The 22,460-nt window shown below is 41.4% G+C and overlaps 1 protein-coding gene across 2 annotated transcripts in view; it reads right to left on the bottom strand.

The window, feature by feature from the left end:
- The window catches only part of LOC101161393 (cadherin-4), a 263,505-nt gene that overhangs the window by 17,248 nt on the left and 223,797 nt on the right, over positions 1–22,460 (bottom strand). For both annotated transcript variants that reach the window (XM_020703448.2, XM_004069077.4), the window contains exons 8-10: positions 19,932–20,104; positions 9,036–9,173; positions 691–876 (exon numbers count right to left, since the gene is read on the bottom strand). In XM_020703448.2, coding sequence (XP_020559107.1) covers positions 691–876; positions 9,036–9,173; positions 19,932–20,104 — 497 coding nt within the window. The remainder of the gene's footprint in view (positions 1–690; positions 877–9,035; positions 9,174–19,931; positions 20,105–22,460) is intronic.

The following is a 22,460-nucleotide window of genomic DNA, read 5'->3' on the forward strand; positions in this document are numbered from 1 at the left end:
CCTTATACACAGCCACTACGTACATTTTGCGCATATTGCATGGATGAAAATTGGTCATTTGTGAATACACCTGGAAAAAGTAAGAAAAGTTGTGGCCTTCATGTGAAATCTTCACAGATGTATCACGAATGAACTACAGTAAAACCACGGAAGAAGTCCAAAAAAAAAACACGCAAGAACACATAAATAAACATAGAACATGAACTGAGCGTGATTATTGCGCTGTTTATATGCAATTAATTAGTGATTTGTGTGTCAATTATGAAATTTTAATGTAATATGTGCGCTGTAAATGTGATATGATAAGACATGCGTGAAAAGTCTGCTATACATACATTGACATATATGGAACGGTCGTAGAAAGCCACAGATTTATGTATGCATCTTGCAAAAATCATGCACATTTGCATAAGATTTATGAATTATTTGCAAATAAACAAAGTAAAATACACTGAAACTGCATAATTCTCAACAAATCAAAAGTTTTAAACAGCCCAAAATCAAATTCACATGAAGACCTATCGGTGGATGTCCGTGCACATCAACGAATGACGAACGTCAAATGCAAGTAACACTTATGAATTACATGTATCACAAAAATTTCTATGTGGAAAATGCACAAAGTGTATGTCGTGGCTGTTTGACATGGCCTTGAGTCTTCACATAAAGACTTTTTAAATTTATTTTTACCTTAATCACGGTGAGCATGCCCTCATTTGTTATGGGGTTGGTGCGGATGGTGAAGTGTCCAGAGGGGTCTCCGTTCACGATGCGATAAACTGCGTTCCAGTTGGGGCTGTGGGGCTGATCTCTGTCCACCACTGTCAGGTTGGCGACCACGACATTCACTTTGTTCTCCGGAACCTCACCGGAAAACTACAGACAGAGAAGAGGGAAGATGCACATGCAAGAGACAACAGCAGGGTGTTAGGATTATGACTTTGTTGCTCTAAAAGTGGCCTAATGCATGTTAACAGCTTGAGTTTCTGAGGAGTTGCATCTCCCATCACACATCTTTTTGGTTTTAGCATATTTGAAATAATGAAAACAAACTGTTTTGGGTCATGACAACACTACTCATTACAGTGAGGCACAACCTCACAATCATAGCAACACAAACAACAGAGAACCTGAAAAGAATGAACAGGAAGGATACAAACAAGAGCCGGTTTTCTAAACCAAAGATAATGGAAAATCATATCTTCCATTATGTTAATGTAGTTTCCTATTCCACACCATATCAGCTCATTTGAAAGTCTTTATTGGAACAAATGGATTTTTCAATTAAGTGTTTACCCATTTCATTTAGCTTGTGTGCATTAACCAAATCCAGGTTTTAATAAGTAATTAGATAAGTGCTGTGATTAAGGCAGCAGCAGGAATAATCTTCGACTAATGATCTTCATTATGTTGCAATCTGAAACAACTCCCTGATGAATTAGCTTGAGAGGAAACTTGGTGACAGATGCAGAGCTTGGAGAGGAATCTGCAGGACAATCCGATTCCCGCCTTCTCTGCCTATAACCAGAATCTGGTTGCACGTTGTGCTTTAAAATTTGGGTCTTTATTTAAAACTGTGATCCTTTTCATTACTTTTTCAAATCCCATCCACAGTTACACTTTAGCTCTGAACCTTCCGGAACCCCAGAACACCGAGACCAATATTTTGGTCCCTACAAGAACACAGGTACTGCAAAAGCGATGAGAAGGTCCTTATGGAGACGAATTTAAGAACACACTCAAAGAAGCAGGACAATCTGCGCATCAGCTGTAAGGCAAACACTTGATTATGAAAAATGTCTGGCAGTTAATGTTCGTGCTGAAGCTGAGCAGCACAGAAAACTCCTCTCATCCTCCTCTCTATTCCGGCTTTCCCGTCGCCCTGCTGTCCCGATAAGCTAACGGCAGAGTAAAAAATGCACACTCAGTCTTCTGTCTTCTGACAGGCTCATCCTTTCATTTCTACCCTGAGCTTCAGCATTAAGCGCCACCTCATACCTTCCAGTCTTGTTTAGCTACACTTTTAGACAGTCTAATGCAATTTCCTCTCTCAGAGCTATGCTCAGTGGGGCTCAATGTACAGAATAGCCCCTTCCTTCATAAGGGCTGTTCACTGAAATGCAATGTGGACCCTTGTGATAAGGCACAGAACAGGTTTGAAGGATTCTGCTGTTTTTTTCTGGAAAAGTTATGGTGCTAAATGTTTAGTCCCTGATGCCCACTGCAACTTCACTTGTTTCCACAGGGATTAGAACCGTCATCTGCATCCACAAATCAAACATTAAGCAACATCAGCAGAGGGGCAGATCCAGGACAAAAGGACAGGGGGATGAAGGCAGCTGCATTGGTTGCCATGGAGTTGGTTGTCATGGAAATCAAATTCTGTCACTAATGGTAAGGGGTGGTTTGACCTTTTGTTAAAAAGCTGTATTTTCCTGCCAAACACACAATGTGACAGGAAGGAAGTCTAACTGTGGGACTTTTTTTTCATTTCTTCATCATAAGTTTCTTTGAAAACGTGTGTGAAGGTGTATATGGATGACTTGTGTGGGTGTTCTCAGAACTATCACGGTGGGTCAGGATCCATTCATGATCACGCAGTTAAGATAAAAAGAAGAGTTGGTGAAAATATGACTCATTGGACTAAAAACCCTAATCAGGCTTGTTTCTACTCTTTTTTTTTATATTGTCCATTCCAACAGCTTGGCAAACAGGCCTCTTGTGATGGACATATTTTACTGTTACAATAGGTGTTATGTATTGTTTTACACACTAGGTGTATATTTGTATAAACCCCTTTTGTAATTTAGGCTAAACTTTGTTTATTTTTCTATTGATTATATTTGTAACAGTTTTTTGTTGGACCGGATATTAGAGAGGGATGGGGCACAAAAGAAAGGGGGGGGGGGGGGTTAAGGAAATAGAAGGATGGTTCTTAAAGGGGGGGTTGGAATGACAAAGCAATAAGCAACACGTTGCTGGAAGTTTATAATCATTACTGTCAGGTGTAAATGTTTGTCTAAAAGGGGCTGGGCCTGTCCACACTCAAATGTTAGAAACATGACTGTTGGCTCCAAAAATCTGCACATACAAACATGTCAACATGTACACAGCACAACTACGGTTCACACAGACATACTTATGCACACAAACCAACACATGTAAAGCTTTTCATTCAGTCCATTCATCCATCTTCCTCAGTTTATCCGGGACCGGGTCGTGGGGGCAGCAATCTAAGCAGAGATTGCTGCCCCCACGACTTCCCTCGCCCCAGCCACTTCCTCCAGCTCCTCTGGGGGGACCCCGAGGCGTTCCCAGGCCAGCCGAGAGACGTAGTCTCTGCAGCGTGTCCTGGGTCTTCCCCAGGGCCTCCGCCCAGTGGGACATGCCCGGAACACCTCCCCAGGGAGGCGTCCCGGAGACATCCGGACTGTCTGGATTGCCACCTCAACTGGCCCGAGCCACCTCAACTGGCTCCTTTCGATGTGGAGGAGAAGCGGTTCTACTCCGAGCCCTCTGCGGGTGACTGAGGTACGGGTGTACCTTTCTCCAGTCAAGAACCATGGCCTCAGATTCAGCGGTGCTGACCCTCATCCCAGCCGCTTCATACTCGGCCGCAAACCGCCCCAATGCACGCTGGAGGTCCTGGCCTGATGAAGCCAACAGGACAACATCATCTGCAAAAAGCAGAGAGGAAATCCTGCGGTCCCCAAACCAGATCCCCTCCGGCCCCTGGCTGTGCCTAGAAATTCTGTCCATAAAAACTATGAACAGAACCGGTGATAAAGGGCAGCCCTGTTGGAGTCCAACGTGGACCGGGAACAGGTCTGACTTACTGCCGGCTATGCGAACCAAGCTCCTACTCTGGTCATACAGAGACTGGACAGCCCTCAGTAAGGCTCCCCGGCCCCCATACTCCCAGAGCACCCCCCACAGGATACCACGGGGGACGCGGTCGACATCCTTCTCCAAATCCACAAAACACATATAGACTGGATGAGCGAACTCCCACAATCCCTCCAGCACCCCAGATAGGGTGTAGAGCTGGTCCACTGTTCCACGACCAGGACGGAAACCGCACTGTTGTTCCTGAATCCGAGGTTCGACTATCGGACGGACTCTCCTCTCCAGTACCCTGGCATAGACTTTCCCAGGGAGGCTGAGGAGTGTAATTTCCCTGTAGTTGGAACACACCCTCCGGTCCCCCTTCTTAATTCAGTCATGTATACTATTTGTGCAAAGGTGTGCTAACACCAAGAGCCCCACCGAAGCAGCAGTGGTAGCCAGGACCCCCATAGAAAACCAATTATAGTTATTTTAAAAACACCAAATATATTTTTATGGCTGCATGTGTGGAAAAAAAACTGAGACACAACTTTTTTTAAGTGAGTTTAAAGCTAAAACAAATTTTGAAAATAGATTAACATCTTATACTCTATAGCAGTTTAAAAGAAAAGTAAAATCAGCTTTTTTTAACTGCTTCTTCTCCAGATCACCTCTCAGCTAAATAAATGCAGACAAGTGAAGCTTCAGCTCATTAATTCACATAACATTGAGCAGGGCCATATGTCTACTTTAACAGACCAGAACTGAGTAAGCAAAGGGACATTTTAGTACCAGATGAATTCTATTTGGAGCTCACTTTAGACTCCTTGATACTGATCCTAGTAGCGTGAAATGAAGATATCTCAGATTATCTGTGTCACTGGGAACGTTTGGCCCTTTTATATTGGCTCTTAGCTCCTCAGGTGGGACTGCTCAAGTGTTTCCTTCTGCTGTTTATTGACTTCTGATGACAAAACATGTTGCTCTTTAAATTTGCTTGTGTTTGATTATGGCCCTTTTTGTCTTTTTAATGGTTTACACAATGACAAACAGCAGAACAACAAGCCCAATGTGTTGAGATTAATAAAACATTTGTCTTCTTTCTCCCATCAAATGCAATATATCAGCCTGGTTTACACCCCCACAGGCAATTTCACTTAATTAACATGCTTATGTTTTCTCTGTGGCCCCCACAGTGAGCAATAAATTCTTCTTGCGTCTGTCATACACAAATAATTACTGAACAGCTCCAAGTCTTGTGTGGGAAGTGGAACAGGGAGCTGAGATTGACAGGGAAGTGGAAACAGTGCACAACAAAAGTCTTGTGTTAATTTTTGTTCTATGCTATATTTGAGTCAAACATCAGAATGACGTGATGCAGCCACTGAAGGCCGAGCTTAGAGGGAATTTCTTCTATAATTAAAAATGTAACGTAGTGCAAAAATAAAACACAAGCAAAAAAATTGGTGTGAGACTGCAACTCCTCCAGCGCAGTTCTATGTCCAACAAAAATTGTTGCATGTGCTGTTTTGCATATCTGTTTTTGCTGACTTCTTGAGCTATTAGGCGAACAATGTTGAAAATCCGATTGGAGCAAAACTTCAGGTTTTTTCGTGAGAGCAGGGTGGAGCTACATCGACACAATTACTGGTGACTCCAAGACACCTGGACAACAGCGTGGCCCTGACACAGCTTTGCATCTGTCACTGCAAATAGGGTATCCATGTGCAGCATCACACTGCGGCCAGTTTTTGAACTACCGTGGGGCAAAAAAGTATTTGGTCAGCCACCAATTGTGCAAGTTCTCCCACTTAAAAACAGGAGAGAGGCCTGTAATTTTCATCATAGGTAAACCTCAACTATGAGAGACAAAATGAGAAAAAAAAAATCTAGAAAATCACATTGTCTGATTTTTTAAAGAATGGATTTTTAAATTATGGTAAATAAGTATTTGGTCAACTAAACACAATCTTACAGATTTCTGGCTCTCACAGACCTGTAACTTCTTCTGTAAGATCATCACCTGCACCAGGCTGGGAAGACTGAATCTGCAAACTATGAGCTAAACCCTCAGGTGCTTAAAAACTAGAATAAGAGAAGAAAGGTGCCCACCATATAGCTATACAAAGGGCTAAATTACTCATGCAATAAATAAAGGCTTAAAATAACACTAGCTATTACATTATAATGCATGTCATTTATGGTACCGCCATTGCTATTACTCTTGCAGCAAATATATGTATTTTACAGTCCAACTAACTAAGAAGGCAGTTAAAAAATAAAGTAAAAAACTTTCACTGAGTTGATAAAATAAACAGTTTTTTATTACTTTTGAACGGGTCTCGGCTTCTGACATCAGTAAAGTAAATCTTAAGCTGAAGGGAGCAATTGTACAAAATATTTATATAAATGTGCAGCACATTCATCTTTGGCTGTTACACAAGGTTTTTTGAATGCAAATGGAGGGGGGGGGGGGGGGGGGGGATGTAAGTTATTTTGGAGTTTCTTCTGCCAAGATGTTACCATCTGAGATGAGGAGCCTTGCACATTCACACAGCAGGTGTCTTCACAATCAGAAATGTTGGCTGAACTAACTGTTGATAATCAAGGCTCGTCTAATCCTACTTATCCTGAGCAAATCTATTCAGGTATTATTATGTCCTGTGTGTGTGGGCATGTGTGTGTATACACTCGCACTCAGACACAAAATACTTCAATTAGTGGTTCAATGTGGTAAGTTTGATTTCATAATTATCAATAATTAAAACTATCGCAGCTTTCATTTGCCCAAATTAGTTAAATGCTTACCTCCCCCCTTTTTTATTCACATTCTAATCTGCAACATAGTTCACCAAACCAGTTTCAAATTTCTTGGCCTGAATGACTGCTGCTCCTGGGTTGGTCAGTTCCCCACAACTGGTTGCATTTAACTACCCAATTATTCAATCTAACGTCAAAACAATGTCCAAAAAAAACAAATATGAGAAAAGGTAAGTCTTTGTGTTTTGAAACATGAACAAATCTCAAGTCATAAAAGTTAAGTCAAAATGAAGTCAATCTTTTATCAAGCAAGTCTTTAAATTTGCAATACGTGTGAATCAGGTGCAAACAGATGTCTGCGGATGAATAACATGCAGTTGTCACGAAGAGCACCACTGACGAGTGAAAGGAAACCAATCTTTTCAACCCCATGTAGGTTACAGTTCTAAGCCACCTGCTATTCAATGAACATTTCACTAATACCTCATCTTCTTCTCAGCTGCACTTCTGTGTTTTATGAAAACACTTTTTAGTTTATCTAATCTTTGACAGATAATTTAAGTTAAACTCTGGCAGAATCATGTGTGTTTTGGAAAGTTGAATAAACAATTTCTAAAATAGCAGGTATAGGTCAACACAGACAGCAAACTGCTGCTTATTAAATTTGTGTTTTTCATTTCAGCTCTTGCTATGTCAAAAATAAGAAAAGGTAAACAGAAATTTCAGACACAAGCAGCCTGTAAACACTGCAGTTAATGGAGGCCCATTTCTCCCATATATATTAAAGAGAGAATCTATAGTTTTCAGTAAACTCAAGTGGTGGCAAGCTGAAGCCAGTGAATCTGACCAACTACAACAACCCCAAATCATAATACCGCCACTGCAGGTTTTTTTTTTTAATAAGATTGAGCACTATGGGAGTATTACTCTGGATTTAATTCACTTTATTTATAAAGCACCAGTTCACAACCAAGATTGCCTTAAGGTTCTCAAAAAGCACAAACTATTAAATTGAGCAAAATAATTTTTTGATTTTTATTGATCAAATAATTCCAGATTATTATAAATTAATCAGATTAATCAGATTCTGACACCCAACATTTATATAGGTGGCAGATTAATGTAAAGGGTTTTTCGGATGTAATCATGAAGCAATGTGTGACGATGGAGAGAGCAGCTCCTCCAAACAAAAGAATAAAGGTAAAATCCAGTAAATCCATTACATTCTTGATACTGGTATTCTTGAAGCAGAGGCAGGTGGATCAGAAAGTTTTCAGTTTACTATACAGTCTTAGCATAAAAATTATTTCATTATTACTTCTAAGTGCCTTTACAGCGACTGCCTTTTTTAAATGTTGGTTTCCATGACCAGACAAATGACTTCATTCCTCCGAAGGGATGTCTCCTTTGTGGATCTGCATCTACAGTATGATTGTTTTGAGGAACAGAAAAGTCCTCACTGCATGAGTTGATGTTAAACAGCCAGTTCAAGCTTTCTAAAAAGAAACTCTTCCATTTTCAAATTCAAATTAATTTGATTTCTAAAGCACCTTTCATGTAAAAAGAACAGCTCAAGGTGCTGTACATAAAAACAAATAATATTACTTAGTAACATCAAAATGGAGATTTTGTTAGCTCCTTTGTGAATTAAAAAGCACAAAATACCATCAACTTTATGAAAAAAAAAACGTAATAAGCACTCATGGTCACTGTTGAATAGGATTTTGATCTTGAGAAGAAAATGTTTTATCAGATAAACAGAAGATGGGACCAACAGCACAGTCAGTAATACAAACAAATGACACTGCCAGGGTCCACATTCTGTTTTAGAAGAAGCAATATTGGATAAAAGACTAGTGCTTTAGCATATAAACAAATATATAATACACTTGGTGACAAATGCTTACAAGATGCTATGCTGCAAACTATTTAATACTTGCAAAGATTTAAAAACTTGTTTTTGCACATTCAAGACATTTGACCAGGTTTGAAGATCATTTTGTTCATATTTTCTTCTAAAATGAGTCATTTCCATTTATTACACTAGCTTTTTGTTGTTAGGTACATAAAAACTAAAAAAATTTAAACCATTTGCTAAAAACTTGGAAAACTTATTGGGGTGTATAACATTCAATTTGACATAACTCTAACGATGAGCATTTTTCACCTTTTTTTAGCCTTTCACTTGAGTGTGTGGAACTCCTTGTTTCTAGATTTTGATACTTTTTAACACGATTTCTTGTTAAGTAAAAATTACTTGCTGTATGGAAAGATAATTGTACTACTTTCTAGTAATTTCCTTCTTGAGATTAGAGTTATTTTCCTACTTTACATCTTTTAGGAGTATCCTCTTTAATGTGCTAAATGATGCATGTTTGTCTGAATGAAGTCTGTAATCACTACATTTCCAAAGCTGAAAAAGCAACGGCTAACTGCGCATGTGGACTCACCGTCCTGACTGTGAACTCTGGAGGATTGTCGTTGATGTCGGTGATGGAAATGAGAGCTGTGGCTGTGTTGGAGAGTCCGAAGTTCAAGTTCCCTTCCATATCTGTGGCCTGGACAATGAGGGTATACTGAGATACTTTCTGTGAACAGAAGCAGCGACAGAGAAAAGGGGGGGAAAAAAAAAGATGTTTTTAATATGTCAATTCTGCACAAAAAGCATCAAATCAACAAGCGAAAGTATTTTCTTAAGACACTGACATCATAAGATGAACTGTGAATTGATCATATCCTGACATTTCTATCCCCCCCCCAAAGAACCAGCAATTAAAAAGAACATCAACAGTAAAAAAACAGCTGAACAAGAGACAGTGAATAAACACTCACACATTTGCAGAGAGGAAACAAATGTGCAGGTAAAAGGCTCATCCATTGTTCTACGCAAGTCCCAGTTTTCCAGTTTGTGGAAACAAACTTCGGCCATCAATCATTTTAATAAAGGTGGCACCACTTTGGGTTTTACCACAGAGCTGCAAAAGATACACCAGGGTAAACCAGCTTTATTTAGCCCATTCACGCTGAGGCATCCCAGAGTGCTGCAGACTGCAGCATTTCAGCATCATAGCCAAAAAACACATGAAGCGTTAAATGTTTTACAAAAAAATTAACCAAAAACAAAAAGGCAATGGCTGGACACCGACGCCCCCTCGTGACTCCATCTGTGCTGCTGAAAGTTCACCATTTCCCAAGACTCGGCACAATGGAGAGGGCTTTCTATCAGTGTTGCCGTGTTCCCTTCCCGACTGTACGTAAGCCTCTCTGCTTTGTGGATTCTCTCCATTCCCATTAATGGACTTGGCTCAGGCCTCCATTGTGTCAGAGCAAAGAAAGGAAGGCAGACAGAACTGACGTCAAGGACAGGCCACCGTTCATTGTGTAGGACTTGCTGCTTTGTTGAGCATCCACAATGCATTGCAGTGATGGTCTAGTGTCTCTATGCTAGCTTTGCCAGTTGTAGCTCCCGCTTTCTAAAAATATGTTTGTTTCAAATAATTAAGTGAACAAATGAATGATTTTTATTGTTTTTCTAAAAGCCACAAAAAACATTCGATACAAATAATAAACAATCCAATTATGAGCTTTAAGGTCCACTTTTAGCAACTCTTTGAAAGGACTTTTTAGTTTCTCAAAAAAATTCTACGTCTTAACTTTGCCCAAGTAAAACTGAAAAGTTAAAATGTGATTGATCAGCCGTACTCTATTGCTGCATCAAATTATTTTACGTTTTACTTTTGAACAATAACCGCCATTCAGCTGAAAAACATTAAAACCACTCGCCACTGATGTATCCACATTAGTTTAGACAGACGCGGTGAACCCACTTCTTTGAATGAAGGATAAAAAAGTTACACTGTGCCGTTATCCTCAATGCTGCCAGGGATGTCATTTTTATGTCAGTCCTGAATGTTGTTTACAAACTCACTTAGTGGGAAGATACCAGAAGACAAACAGAGATTTGACTGATTTAGTGTCTCCCTTAGAGATATGAAGCTTTGTAATCCAGGGGGGAGCGAAGAGTACAGCTCCCTTCACCCTGACGTGTTGAAGTGTTACAGGACTGTCTGACAGGCAGGAGGCCCGTGGCAGTCACTGGACATTCTGGAAAGATCCGATCTCTCAGCTTGCATGGGTGGTACAGCGTTTTTAGGGCTGTCTATCCTTGCCCAGATTCCCGCCCTACAGCAAGTAAGGATATTTACTGTGGATTTCATTACTGACTCAGGTAGCTCAAGGTGTCTAGGGCTTGCGACTGCAAACAGGTTACTGTGCCTTCCTTCTGGCCAATTCATTTGGTTTCCTTCTGTCCATAGATGTTCTGACAACACTTTAGTCTCATCTGCACATGGTATAATTGTGCCAGCGGCCAGGCACTTTATAAATTTGGGTTAGTTTGGTACATCAACAACTGCTTTTCATGGGGCATTGTTGAATCTTTACTTCTTACCAGAGTATTATCAAACCTAAAGGCTCCAGATCAGCAAACTGACAAACTGCTGCTTTCATTGATGTCTGTCTGCACACCTGCTGATGATCACTTCATCAGAGATGATTATGGAAACACCTGCCTGCTACTCATCCTTAAACCATATGGAAACAGTAACCTGGGTTGGAAAAAAAGATGTCCTTAAAACAAGTTAAAATCTGACTATGAAGCTAGTAGAATTTGCCTCGGTGAGATTTCTTATAATAAGTTGTAGTGTCCTGTCTTTTTAAGACAAAGTTAAGTCTTGAAATTATCTATACTAATTTATATTTTGGTATATTGATATTGCTCTGGTAATTTGAAAAATGGGCATTAATTGCTCAAATAAATAGATTTCTTTTTTGTAAGTAGATATACACGTATACACATATTATACACCTTTTCTTTTAAATATATCCAATTCTAAGAGCTACAACAGTCCAACCATCCTTCTTTCTATTTAGACCATGATCATCATGAGACTAAAATCACACATTTATAGATAAATAATCGTAAAAATGATATGTTGACTTTTAAATGATTGTCCCGCTGTTGTTCAATGCATTTGTATAGCGAGTCAAATAAAACGTTCCAGTTTCCCTAAATCAAAACAGTCTGTTTCTTAAAACAATACATCTCACTATTCACAGATAAAATTTCTGCTAAAAAATAGTGTTATTCAATGTAAAACAAAATGTTTTATTTGAGATTTAACTTAAAAGAAAGTGTTTTAAAGATAGAACTTAAAAGATATTCAAGATTTTATGTCTTTAAACTAGTCATTACATCTTAGTGAAAACTTTCTAGTAAGTTAGTTTTGTCATTTATCAGGTGTATTAAAGTATTTAAACTGGAACCAGACAAAAATGTTTGGTGAGATTTTGTGTTTTGCAGTGAAGTAACTATGGTTTCCTTGACGTTTTACTCACATCAACCAAGCACTCAATGCAAAGACATTAAAGATGAAAACGACAATTAAAAAAAATTACATGTTAGAAATCAGAGCAACATTCCAGAAACCAAAACGTAAAAAAAAAACAATACAGAAACTAAAGTAATTTCCAGAAATCAAAAGGAAATGATAAAAATAAAAAGACAATGAGAGACTGGAAAAGATGCATTAAGGGATATCACTGACTGGATGATGACGTTTGAGTTTTGAGGAAGAGTAAAGGCAGAAAGATGTTTTGCTGGAACTGTGCCATAGAGTTAATTGAGAAATTAGTCTGTGGCCAGACGCTTCAAGAAATGTCTTCTGTTGGAAGATATTGACAAATAAATTCCTGTTGAAAAGATGAACACATCATCTTCATCATCCAATCAGGGATGTCTATTCATACTTTCCTTTTCTGGTACTAATGTAACTTTTGTTTTTCTATTTGTTTTGCTTTTTTAATTGTGATCTTCAATATGTTTTTGCATTGAGTGATTTGTTAATGTAATTTGCACGTCAGGGCCACAGTAGGTACCTCCTTGGATTGTACGACTAAAAACTATTGACTGTATAAGAGACCTGAGCATCTGTGACATCACCTGTGGAAAAGACCTTACTCTGCCCAATTCAGCCAATTCAGTAACCATCTTTCAGCAATACGGACGTCGCCATGCTGGAGCCAGACAACCGTGGGGGTTTGAGTCGGTCTGAGTCAAGATTTCTATGACTACTACTGTCGCCAATCATGAGTAAGATTGTTCAAAGTCCACACCACTTAAAGTGGCTCGGGAGAATTTGTCAATCAAATGTTCGAGGTGGGGGCCAGCAGGCACCACATGCTTTTATTGGTGCATCTGAAAGGTCAGTTTAAACTTGAAAAAACTTGTGATAAAGAAAAAAATATCATGAAAAAAAATAGGATTAGGACATGTTTGAAAGATGTAGCAGAGCAAGAATGGTTGTTCTGACAAATTGAATGACTGAGTAATAGCTATTTCGCTATAAAGATCTATGGCCTTTTGGGTCCAGCAGGTACTTATTCAGGGAAAGGGGTCACTAAGGTCTTTTATCTTATACTGTAAATGCTAAAACCTACAAGTATCAGAGAAATCTGATTATTTTCCTTTAGAATAATAGGTTGGCTAGGTTGGAAGCTTTCTGGGTTTTTAAATTCTTAGAGTCATGTCTTTCTTTGTCCCTCAGCTGTTTATTTGTTCTTTGTGAATGCACTTCATATGCTCCTCTGGATAACCTGATGTTTTATTTATCACTTCCTAGTCCGTGTTCCCCACATGTCAGCCCGTGTCTGTGCCAGCTGAATTTTGCTACATGCCTCTCTTTCCCTGCGCTTTACTTTCCGGCGAAAGCATGCAGCTGATTAGTAGATGAATCTGAGCTCTGAGACCAGTCTTTACGCATCTCCTCAAGTCATTATGAAGTGCACAGACATGTTAATCTGCACCCCACCGACCCTATTAATGCAAACTCAATACTGCCTGGCCTTTATTAGGCACATAATGAAATATCAATACCATCTCCCCTCATATGGTGCTTCAGTAAATAGAACCACCACTGAATGTCTCTCTCTGCAGACTCATTTACAGCCAAATACATCAATCTAGAAATAGCACCAGATGGCCGTAAGAAGCTAATAGGTTTGAGTTTGATGGACGCTTCGTCCTTCGGTCAGGTGAAGAGAAATGACTGGTCCTGAGCCAGCAGGTGGGGCTCTCACACAGCAGGGAATCCGGCCTGTGTGTGCCATCCAGCAGGGTTCTATCACTCATCTGAGAGTACTTCTGACTTTATGGCCTTTATATCGCACACATACGCATCCACTAATGCTCTACTGAGTGGGAACAGGTGGGAACTTGGGCACTTAAAAGCAGCGGACACACACAGGTACACACTCTCACACTTTCATTCCAAGGGGGGCGATGTGAACAGACCAGAAAAGAGCCCTCTAATGACTCCTATAGAAGTGCTGAACAGAAAATCTCTGATGGATTAGAGTCCAGCACAGGCGAGGAAAAAATGGAAAAAATATCCTTGTCTCACAAACAGCAGCAATTGTCCAGACTTCCGTGCTGACCTGAGTGCTGTGGACTTAATCTGCAAAAGCTGAGAGACATCTGCAGGTATACAAGCATCTACACACATCCATGCAAATCACAAAACCCAACGTCTTTTCATGCAAGGATATTGGCATGGGCGGGGGGGGGGGGGGGGGGGGGGGGGCGGCAAATGCCCACCTGAATATGACAATCCCCCCCAACACACACACACCTGCATACACAAATGTAACGGCCTGCAAAAATACACAACTAAAGATAAAAATAAAATAAGAGACACAGAATGGAAGGATGGACAGACAGATGGACAAATAGAAAGACATACATAAAAAAGATAAATAGGGGACAAACCAGTGTCCTGTTTGTGCCTGTCCCAAGCCCGGTAAATGCAGTGTAGTGTCAGGAAGTGCATTCAACTTAAGACATAAAAGACATCTCAAACAGCTCAGTGGCCTTGTGGCTAGAGTGTCCGGTCTGTAACTGGAAGGTTGTGGGTTCAAGCCAGGTCGTACCAAAGACTCTAAAGATGCATCCCCTGCTTGACACTCAGCAGTAAGGAGTTGGATTGGGGGGTTGAACTACCAAATAGTTCCCAAGCGCGGCTGTGTCTGCTCTCCCAAGGGTAGGGTCAACAAATTTCGCACACCTAGGTGTGTGACAGATGGTGGAAAAAAAAAATCAAATAAGAGGATCCATACATGGATAGATGAACTGAAATAATTATATGGTTTTTCTTACGCATTTTAGGGCCTTGGAGTGATATGACACCCCAAACTCTGAGTCCCCCGCAGTATTCTATCTGCACCTCATAGTGGGGCTGACTAAATCCGGGCCTGTCCAAATTAGGTAGTTTACCATTTAGGAGACTACAGCAAGAAACTGGAAAAAGCCTTTAGCCCGCCAGTGTTGGCCACAGAAAATATCCAGCCGAGCAGCTGTCAGGACAGGTGGAAATGGCTGGTTGCCCCTGGTAAGCAAATGGACTTCAGCTCCAGTGGGACTTTGTTAGCAAGAACAAAATAAGAGGAAATAATCGTCTTAGCTGATGATGTTGAGCAACCAAATGGAGAGGAGTGGTGCACTGGCAACACATGTGCTGAGAGGTGAATTAATTGTGCCTGTGCTGAGTGAGCATTTTCATTTGCCGTGCTGCGAAGGTGCACTCCGTGGGGCCTCACAGAGGGCGACCACACGAGTGAAGGAGTTGCTCTTTACTTGTGTCGTTTGTAGATTGTGTTCCAGCTTGCTGGGCTCCCACCGGCCACGGTCATTAGCCTGTCACTTGCAATCTGTCTCAAACCGCCCGCTATTCTAAAAATGTAGAGACCAGCTCCCTCCTTCCACACTTCATCACTCTTTCTACATCAATGACCCTCAGTGTCAGTGACCCCCCCCCACTGTAGTGCCACTTCAATTTAACTTGGATCATTCCAATTAAATTACTCAATCTGATAGCATTTTATTGGGGTTTAGTTGAGTTCAGTTCACTCCATTTTGCCTTATTACAGCTCAACTACACATTTGGAACATTTGCTCCTATTAGAGCAGATTTTTTTGTCTTCATCAATCCACGTCTTCATCACTGACAGAGGTGGCAGTTAGGGACTGGAACGGGTTGAAAAGAAAACTCTCTGAATCCCTTTGCAAAGACTGAGTCACAAATGAAGCTGAATCTGAGATATAAAGTCTGAATCCATTTGATTAGATACGCCTCCACATCTACGCAAACAGCTCAGAGTCACATTCCTGGTAAATAGAAGCTGTGAGTCACAAATGAAATAAAGCAGTGCCAATAAAACAGAGAAAAAAACTCTTCACCTGACAATACAAAACACAGGACATGATTAAGCAAACACACAAATCAAAGACAGGAGGTCATTAACGCATAAAATAGTGCAGCGGGGGGGGGGCACACAAACACTTCTGATTGTGCCATGGGGGGGGGGGGGGGGGTCTCTCCAATAACCCTGTTATTGAAACACTAGAGCTTCTCTTGTTGAAAACAGAGCAAATCATGTTTTTAAAGAATTTACAGTCAAAAGAAATAATAAAAAGTCAACTAAAGAATGCAAACGGTAATTTTTTTTTCAATATGGTGCTAACAACTGCCTGTGGTTAGGAGTCTTGCCTCACAGCAGAAAGGTCCTATTTGAATCCTAGTTGGGACTTTTCTGTACGGAGTTTGCATGTTCTCTTTTTGCATCTGTGGGTTTTGTCCGGGCACTCCCACAATCCAAAATTATGTTTCATAGTTAGGTTGAAGACTAATTTGTCCATTAGTCTTTAGTGTCTGTGGCCCTGCAACAGATTGGGGACCTTTGTCCAACAGTTTCTGGATTGGCTCTTGCAACCCTGAGAGGGATTAGGTGGTTCTGAAAATTGATAGATGGATGGTGAAAATACAAAAAAATGTCTGGTTTGAATCAGGTTATCACAGCCATTTCAAATGTTCCTTAATTACACAAATTACATCGGATGTGATTGGAGTTGTTACACATTTTTGCTGGTCTTTGGTCATAAATGAGAGAGCTGGTGATATTTGAACTCAAAGAGGACAAAAAAATGGAAGCAACAAGCTTCATTCGAGCATTACAGCCACATCCACAAAGAGAGAGTGGTCTGAAAAGTAAAAAAGTGGAAGATAAAAGGATGCGTCTTCAAGGACTGCTCAGTGTCTGGGGAAGAGTAGAGCCAACAGACAGGCTGCTGAGACCCCGTCATTTCACAGGACGGTTAAAAGGACAAAACTTTAAGCTTGTAGCAGAAAGAAAAAGCTAAAGTATTTATTTTAAAAAACCAGGTCAGGAGAATGCTTTGAATCCAACGTTAAAAAAAGAGGCCCAATTTCTGCCTGATCATTTTGAACTAAATTCCACGTCCGCTGTGGACACAAAGAAATCAGAAGTGAGTTCATTTCTTTTGTTGTTCCTCATTGGAGGCTTTCTGTGTGAGTTGTTCTCTTCCCTGTTTTGTCTCCCCTGGTGATGAATGTGCTGCTTCTTTAAAATGTGTGGCGTGTCAGGCCTCACCTGGAGTTCTCCTGTATCTCCTGCAGTTTACCACAAGGTACAGAAAACTGCAGAGTAATTACAAAAAATAAGGAAACCCTCAAAATTACTTCAAGCTAGTGGAATTGCAAACACGAGAGGAATTTCTGGCCTTTATCATACCTTTAAAGTCCCATACCAATCATTTTCCCAGTGGTCTATTAATTATCATTATGCTGTTTTTATCCCAAGTCAAAAAGACCTGTTTTGTTTTCTGGTTTGCAGAGCGGCAGTAGTTCATCAGAAATTAACCTTTGAGTTGTGGGCCAGACTAATGCCTGTACTCTATTTTCCATCAGCCCTTTGTTTACACTCTCCCCCTGCTAGCTTCCAGCCTCTCACAACCCCAACCTAACATTACCGGTGCAACAAAAATGGCAAGCAATATTGGAGCTATCCAGCCGTACAGTTTTGAGCCAGATTCCAGCTCAGACGAAGGAAACGAAGACATACATGGATCTCTTTGTCTGCAAGTGGATGAATTGGAATGAGTGGAGCGGGGAGCTTGTGGAATGCCGATTGTAGCTTCTTCACATTACGGCATTTTTTCCTCTGCTCCTAATTCACCACTATTTGCATAAAGAAATGTTAATCTAAATTTTAATTCTCTTTATACATTTCCTGTATCATGATAAAAAGCAAACAATAACGTGTTAAAACACAATTGGAGTAGGTCTCCAAGCTACTGGATTTGCCAACATGAGATGAGTTTCAAGCCTTTAATTAACTTTTAAGAAACTCTGGTGTGTAACAGTTAACACACCATACAGTTGATAAATGATTTATTGGAACGATGAAGTGTGTGCAGAAAAAAATGTAGAACCAGCAGAAGAGCAGCCTTGCAACCAAAGCAAATAGATAAAACAATTTAGGTTTTGCAAAATAGGAAAAAAGGCAGACCAGCTCAATGCAACACTGAAACATGGAGTAGATAATAAAGAGAATATCGAGTGGAAATTTCATGTGATTAAATGTTGGCTACAAGCAGTCAACATCCACACATGCATCAATACTCTTCCGTCAGCAACCAGCTCAGAATCTTCGAATGCTTTCTCTGTCTGGCCTCTAGAGCTTCAGCGAATGACGGCAAATTAACATAACTCAGCATCTCTGAGACAATAAAGCACTCGGTCCATTTAGGATCCAGGTTCTCAGCATGCATATCCAGTCAAGCTTTACACATCCTAATGGAGCCAGGCTGCGAGCACTCATGTCCTTGAGGGCTGCTCAGACGATGTCCTAATCGGCGGCGAGATAGCACAGTGTGGAGCTGGCATCAGCCTGGGGGGACAGCTTGGTGCTGGGCAACAGCGCACCATCCTACACCAGGCAGTTCCAACCGAGGGCTTATGTGAGACTAACAGCCTAGGGTAATGAGAGACAACAGCTCTGCCTGCCAGAGGAACACTGGCACAGAGAGGGGGCACGGGGGGGAGAGAATCCAGCTGTGCCACTCTGCGACCTGCAGCAGCAGGGCTGTGCTTCATCAGCCTCTGCCGCACTGACTGACTGATAGACCTTTAGTGCTGCACGCGTGCAAATAAATGCACAGAAAAATTACCGTAATGGCACCAAAATTCCAGCAATTTTACCTTCCGAAACGGAATCAGAAAACCTTTAACTTCTGAAACATTTATGATGTACTTCAACATTTAGACAGTAATAAACTGGAATTTGTAAGTTTTCGTCTGCAGGCTGGAGCAAGTGGAACCACATGAGGTCAGGGCTACATTGGTTAGTGCTGGGGAATGGGGGAGAATAATTGGTATAGAGTGGTGTCAGGGGTAAGTGATACCAGGCCAACCTCTGTGCACCCCCCTGTTCTCCTCAACACAAGGCGACCTGCTTCACCCTTTAATTAGTGTATGAATATTGTAATTAGACAGCAGCGCCAGTGGAGAAGGATAAGCAAAAGAGAAGGAGCAGCATGTGCTACAAAGGCTCTGCTATGTTCACTGTCAACACAGAGACGGTGTAGATGTTCATGTCCTTGCATCACACGTGCCACTTTGGCTAAAAAGCTCCAGCGTGGCACCTGAGATTTTCCTGTTTGCTGCGCGAACCTTTCAGGAACATATGCACGCTAGCGGCCATGCGTCTGTGCCGTCCGTGACCCTGGCAGCAGGTGGGTGAACTCCCAGGTGTGTCCCAGATTTTAGTGTAAGTAGGCAAGTGCCTAGCTTGATGCATCCAGATTAATGAGCTCTTCCTCTCTCACATCAGCTGCTGCTGCTGCCGCCTGAGCCAAGCAGGAAACAGGGACACAGTCCTGGCCTGCATTCACTCCACTCATTTATATCATCCCACAATTGTGCTGAGCTACTATACCATGCCAGCTCGATATGAAATCTGGATGATCAAGGAGCACTGAAGTATTGTTTCGTCTGTTCCAGGTTGAGTGTGACGAGGGACTGCTGGGACTTGTCAGGATATAAACATTACGGGACACACTTAGCAGTGCATTTATGTCCACAGTAAAATCAGCCAACTAAGTTATGAGGAGGAGAATATCCTCGTAATGGCAGAGCATGAATTCAAACGCTTTCTAATTTTGCCAGGTGTGAATTGAAGCGAGGAAAGCGTTCGTAATGAATGGATTTGTGCTACTAAAGGAGATCCAGATTTTCCCAGCTTCAGTTATATCCAGACTTTAAGCCAGGATTTGTGGAATGGACTGGATTTAGCTTAAATGGAAAGCTTGTCAAACTGCATGCTTGAATAAGCTTTTTCCGGAAGTTTATATTTATCTAAACAAAAACACCTTGTGAAATCTTCATTCAATGACACGTTCAGCTAAAAAAAAGAAAAGAAAAATACCCACTGACCTCTCTGTCCAGGCCGGCGGCCACTGTAACTATGTCTCCAGTCTCGCTGTTGATGGTGAACATGTTGGGGATGGGACTGTGGGGCGTCTGCGAGAGGATGCGGTAGCGCACCATGCCGTTGGCGGTGGTGGAGTCGTCCGAGTCTGAGGCCGTCACCTGCATCACAGATGATCCTGATGGGGGACAGACAGGTGTGTGTGAAGACCTTAAGGAGGTCAACTTAAGCAAAGTGAGCAAAACGCAAATGCTAACATGAAAGTGTACTGATACTCCAGCCATTGTGGGAAATAAGCAGAATGACCAAAGCAGAGTTTTAATAGAAAAAACTAATTTTCAGCCCTGAAATAAGTCAATCAAACTTTCCAAATTGCACTGACATTTTCTGTTCTGGCAAACAAGCATCTGTGTGAGCAGAGCAGTCCACGGAAACTAACTCTGTTAAATTAGCTGCTATTTTAGGCTGTGTGATTTTCTCTCTATATATTTCAAGCAAGTGGGCCAAAGTTTCCACCTCTGCAGAGGCCATTTAGTAATAAGCAGCACAGGGTTTTTTTTTTGCCATTTCCACCATCCATTATTTCGGCGGTGCAGTGACTGCTCTTAATGCTTTGATACTTTCTCCCCATTTGTCTTAGAATCACAGATAAATACCGTCATTTAAGGCAGACAGCACAGAGGCAGAGAGATGGCAGTGGGCCTGCCAAGTGTGTGTGCGTGCGCAGCCATAATCCATGAATGTCTGCATTTATTCCGAGGCACATTTGTGCGTTTGCATGCGTGCACTTGTTTGTGTCATCTCTGCTCGTGGCAGCGGGAGAGGCCCCACGTCCCTGCGCAGAATTATTGATTTGCACGAGTTTGTCAGCTGGGCTCACAAACGGGACCGGGCAATTAGGAGCACTTTGTGCTGGAAAGAGGAGAGATCACCTCGCCCCTCTCTGTGCTCTGTGAAAATGTCACTTTCCATCAGGCTGCTATTTACAGGCTGCTACTGCCATGGAGAGAAAAAGGTCTGTCAGCTTTCAGCAGGAGGACAGTGGAGAGGAGAGACGGCTCAAGCACAAACACGCTTGAGGACAGTGTGTTGAAAATACATAGGACAATGACAAAGGAAAAACAGAGGGGGAAGCATGATAAAATTCAATCTTACTGCTCCCATGCTGGAATTGAGAACTCGTCACCTAATAGATAACCAAGTTGATTACATGAGGGCCCTTTGCTGAATCAGAAGTTCTTGTGACACCTGAACCTATCACAAAAACAGGCTTTAAATTGCAAGTGCTGAGGCTTTGGAGGCGTAGGATCCAGCGTAGATCTGGTGGTCCCCTCTGGGTTTGAACTGCTACAGGTGTCTCCAATCCCATAATTGAGTTTGGATGGTGCCATCCTTCCTGTGACAGCCCGCATGGACAGGATAATAGTAGCTTCAAATTCTATTTCAAACTTCATTAAGTTTCGAAGCAGGATTTATCACTTTGAGCAGCCAGCAACAGAAGTGAGTCCAATAAAATGAGGAAAGAGAAAAACAATTACAGAGCAGAGGGCAGTGTCAATATATAATAAACCTTTCCTGTTCTGTGAGCGAGATGTGGAGCGAGAAGAAATGACCCACGTGTTGGCACAACAGTGGGCAAAATTGAGTGATGTGGTAAGAGAATGCCCGACTGTAGGGTTAAACTGAGCCTGCTTGATTCCTTTTTAATCTGAACACTAATTCCGAATCCTAATTGCTTTTCCGCTACAATTGCTGGACCCTGAAATTTGGTGGCAGGCACATACATAGACGCCCATTTTACTCATATGGCTAGGACCCGCAAAGTCTGACTGCTGCTTAAACATTAATCAGCCAGAGTCAACATCTTTATCTTAGTCTGGGAAAAGATGGAGCAAAAAACATGGAAGAAGAAGAAAAAGGAAAAATTTGAGATATACTTTGATTGATTTGAAGACAAGAATTAAAGGAGGAACCTGCACAGCAGAAAAGGAAAGTAGAGATGACTGCAGTGGAGAAAAAGTTACAAAGAGGAAACAGTACAAAGGGGAATTGAGGGACTGCACAAGAAGATAATGCATCTCATTGGAAGAAGATAGAGGCTGCCTCTAAGTGTGAAAAAGAAGTGGCAAAGTAGGAAAAGTAGAAGTAAAACGGATGCTTGAAACCTGACGACATCAACGTCTCACGCCAGAGCCTCTAATGGCGTCTACCTCTCCAAAAATGCTGAGATGCAGTCAAACCACTTCAAGCATTATAAAACAATCACTACAAGTGAGGTGTGAAATGGCTGCTGAGGTCAGTTTAGAGGAATCATTGTGAAATATCCGTCATTGTTTTGCAGCAACCTTAGACGTGTCTGCCATGTTCTCTCCTGGACGCTTTCAATCTACGATGATGCAACAAAGCTGCACATTATGCAGGCGGGCAAACTAATAAAAAGAAGAGGGGAGCTACATCAGGCATGTAGGGTCCTTGCATCACTTTTCAAAATGGTGATCTGACTAAATCATTGCGGTTGACTGTTACTTCCGGGA

Source organism: Oryzias latipes, chromosome 5 (genome assembly GCF_002234675.1).
Source record: "Oryzias latipes chromosome 5, ASM223467v1".
Lineage (NCBI taxonomy): Eukaryota > Metazoa > Chordata > Actinopteri > Beloniformes > Adrianichthyidae > Oryzias > Oryzias latipes.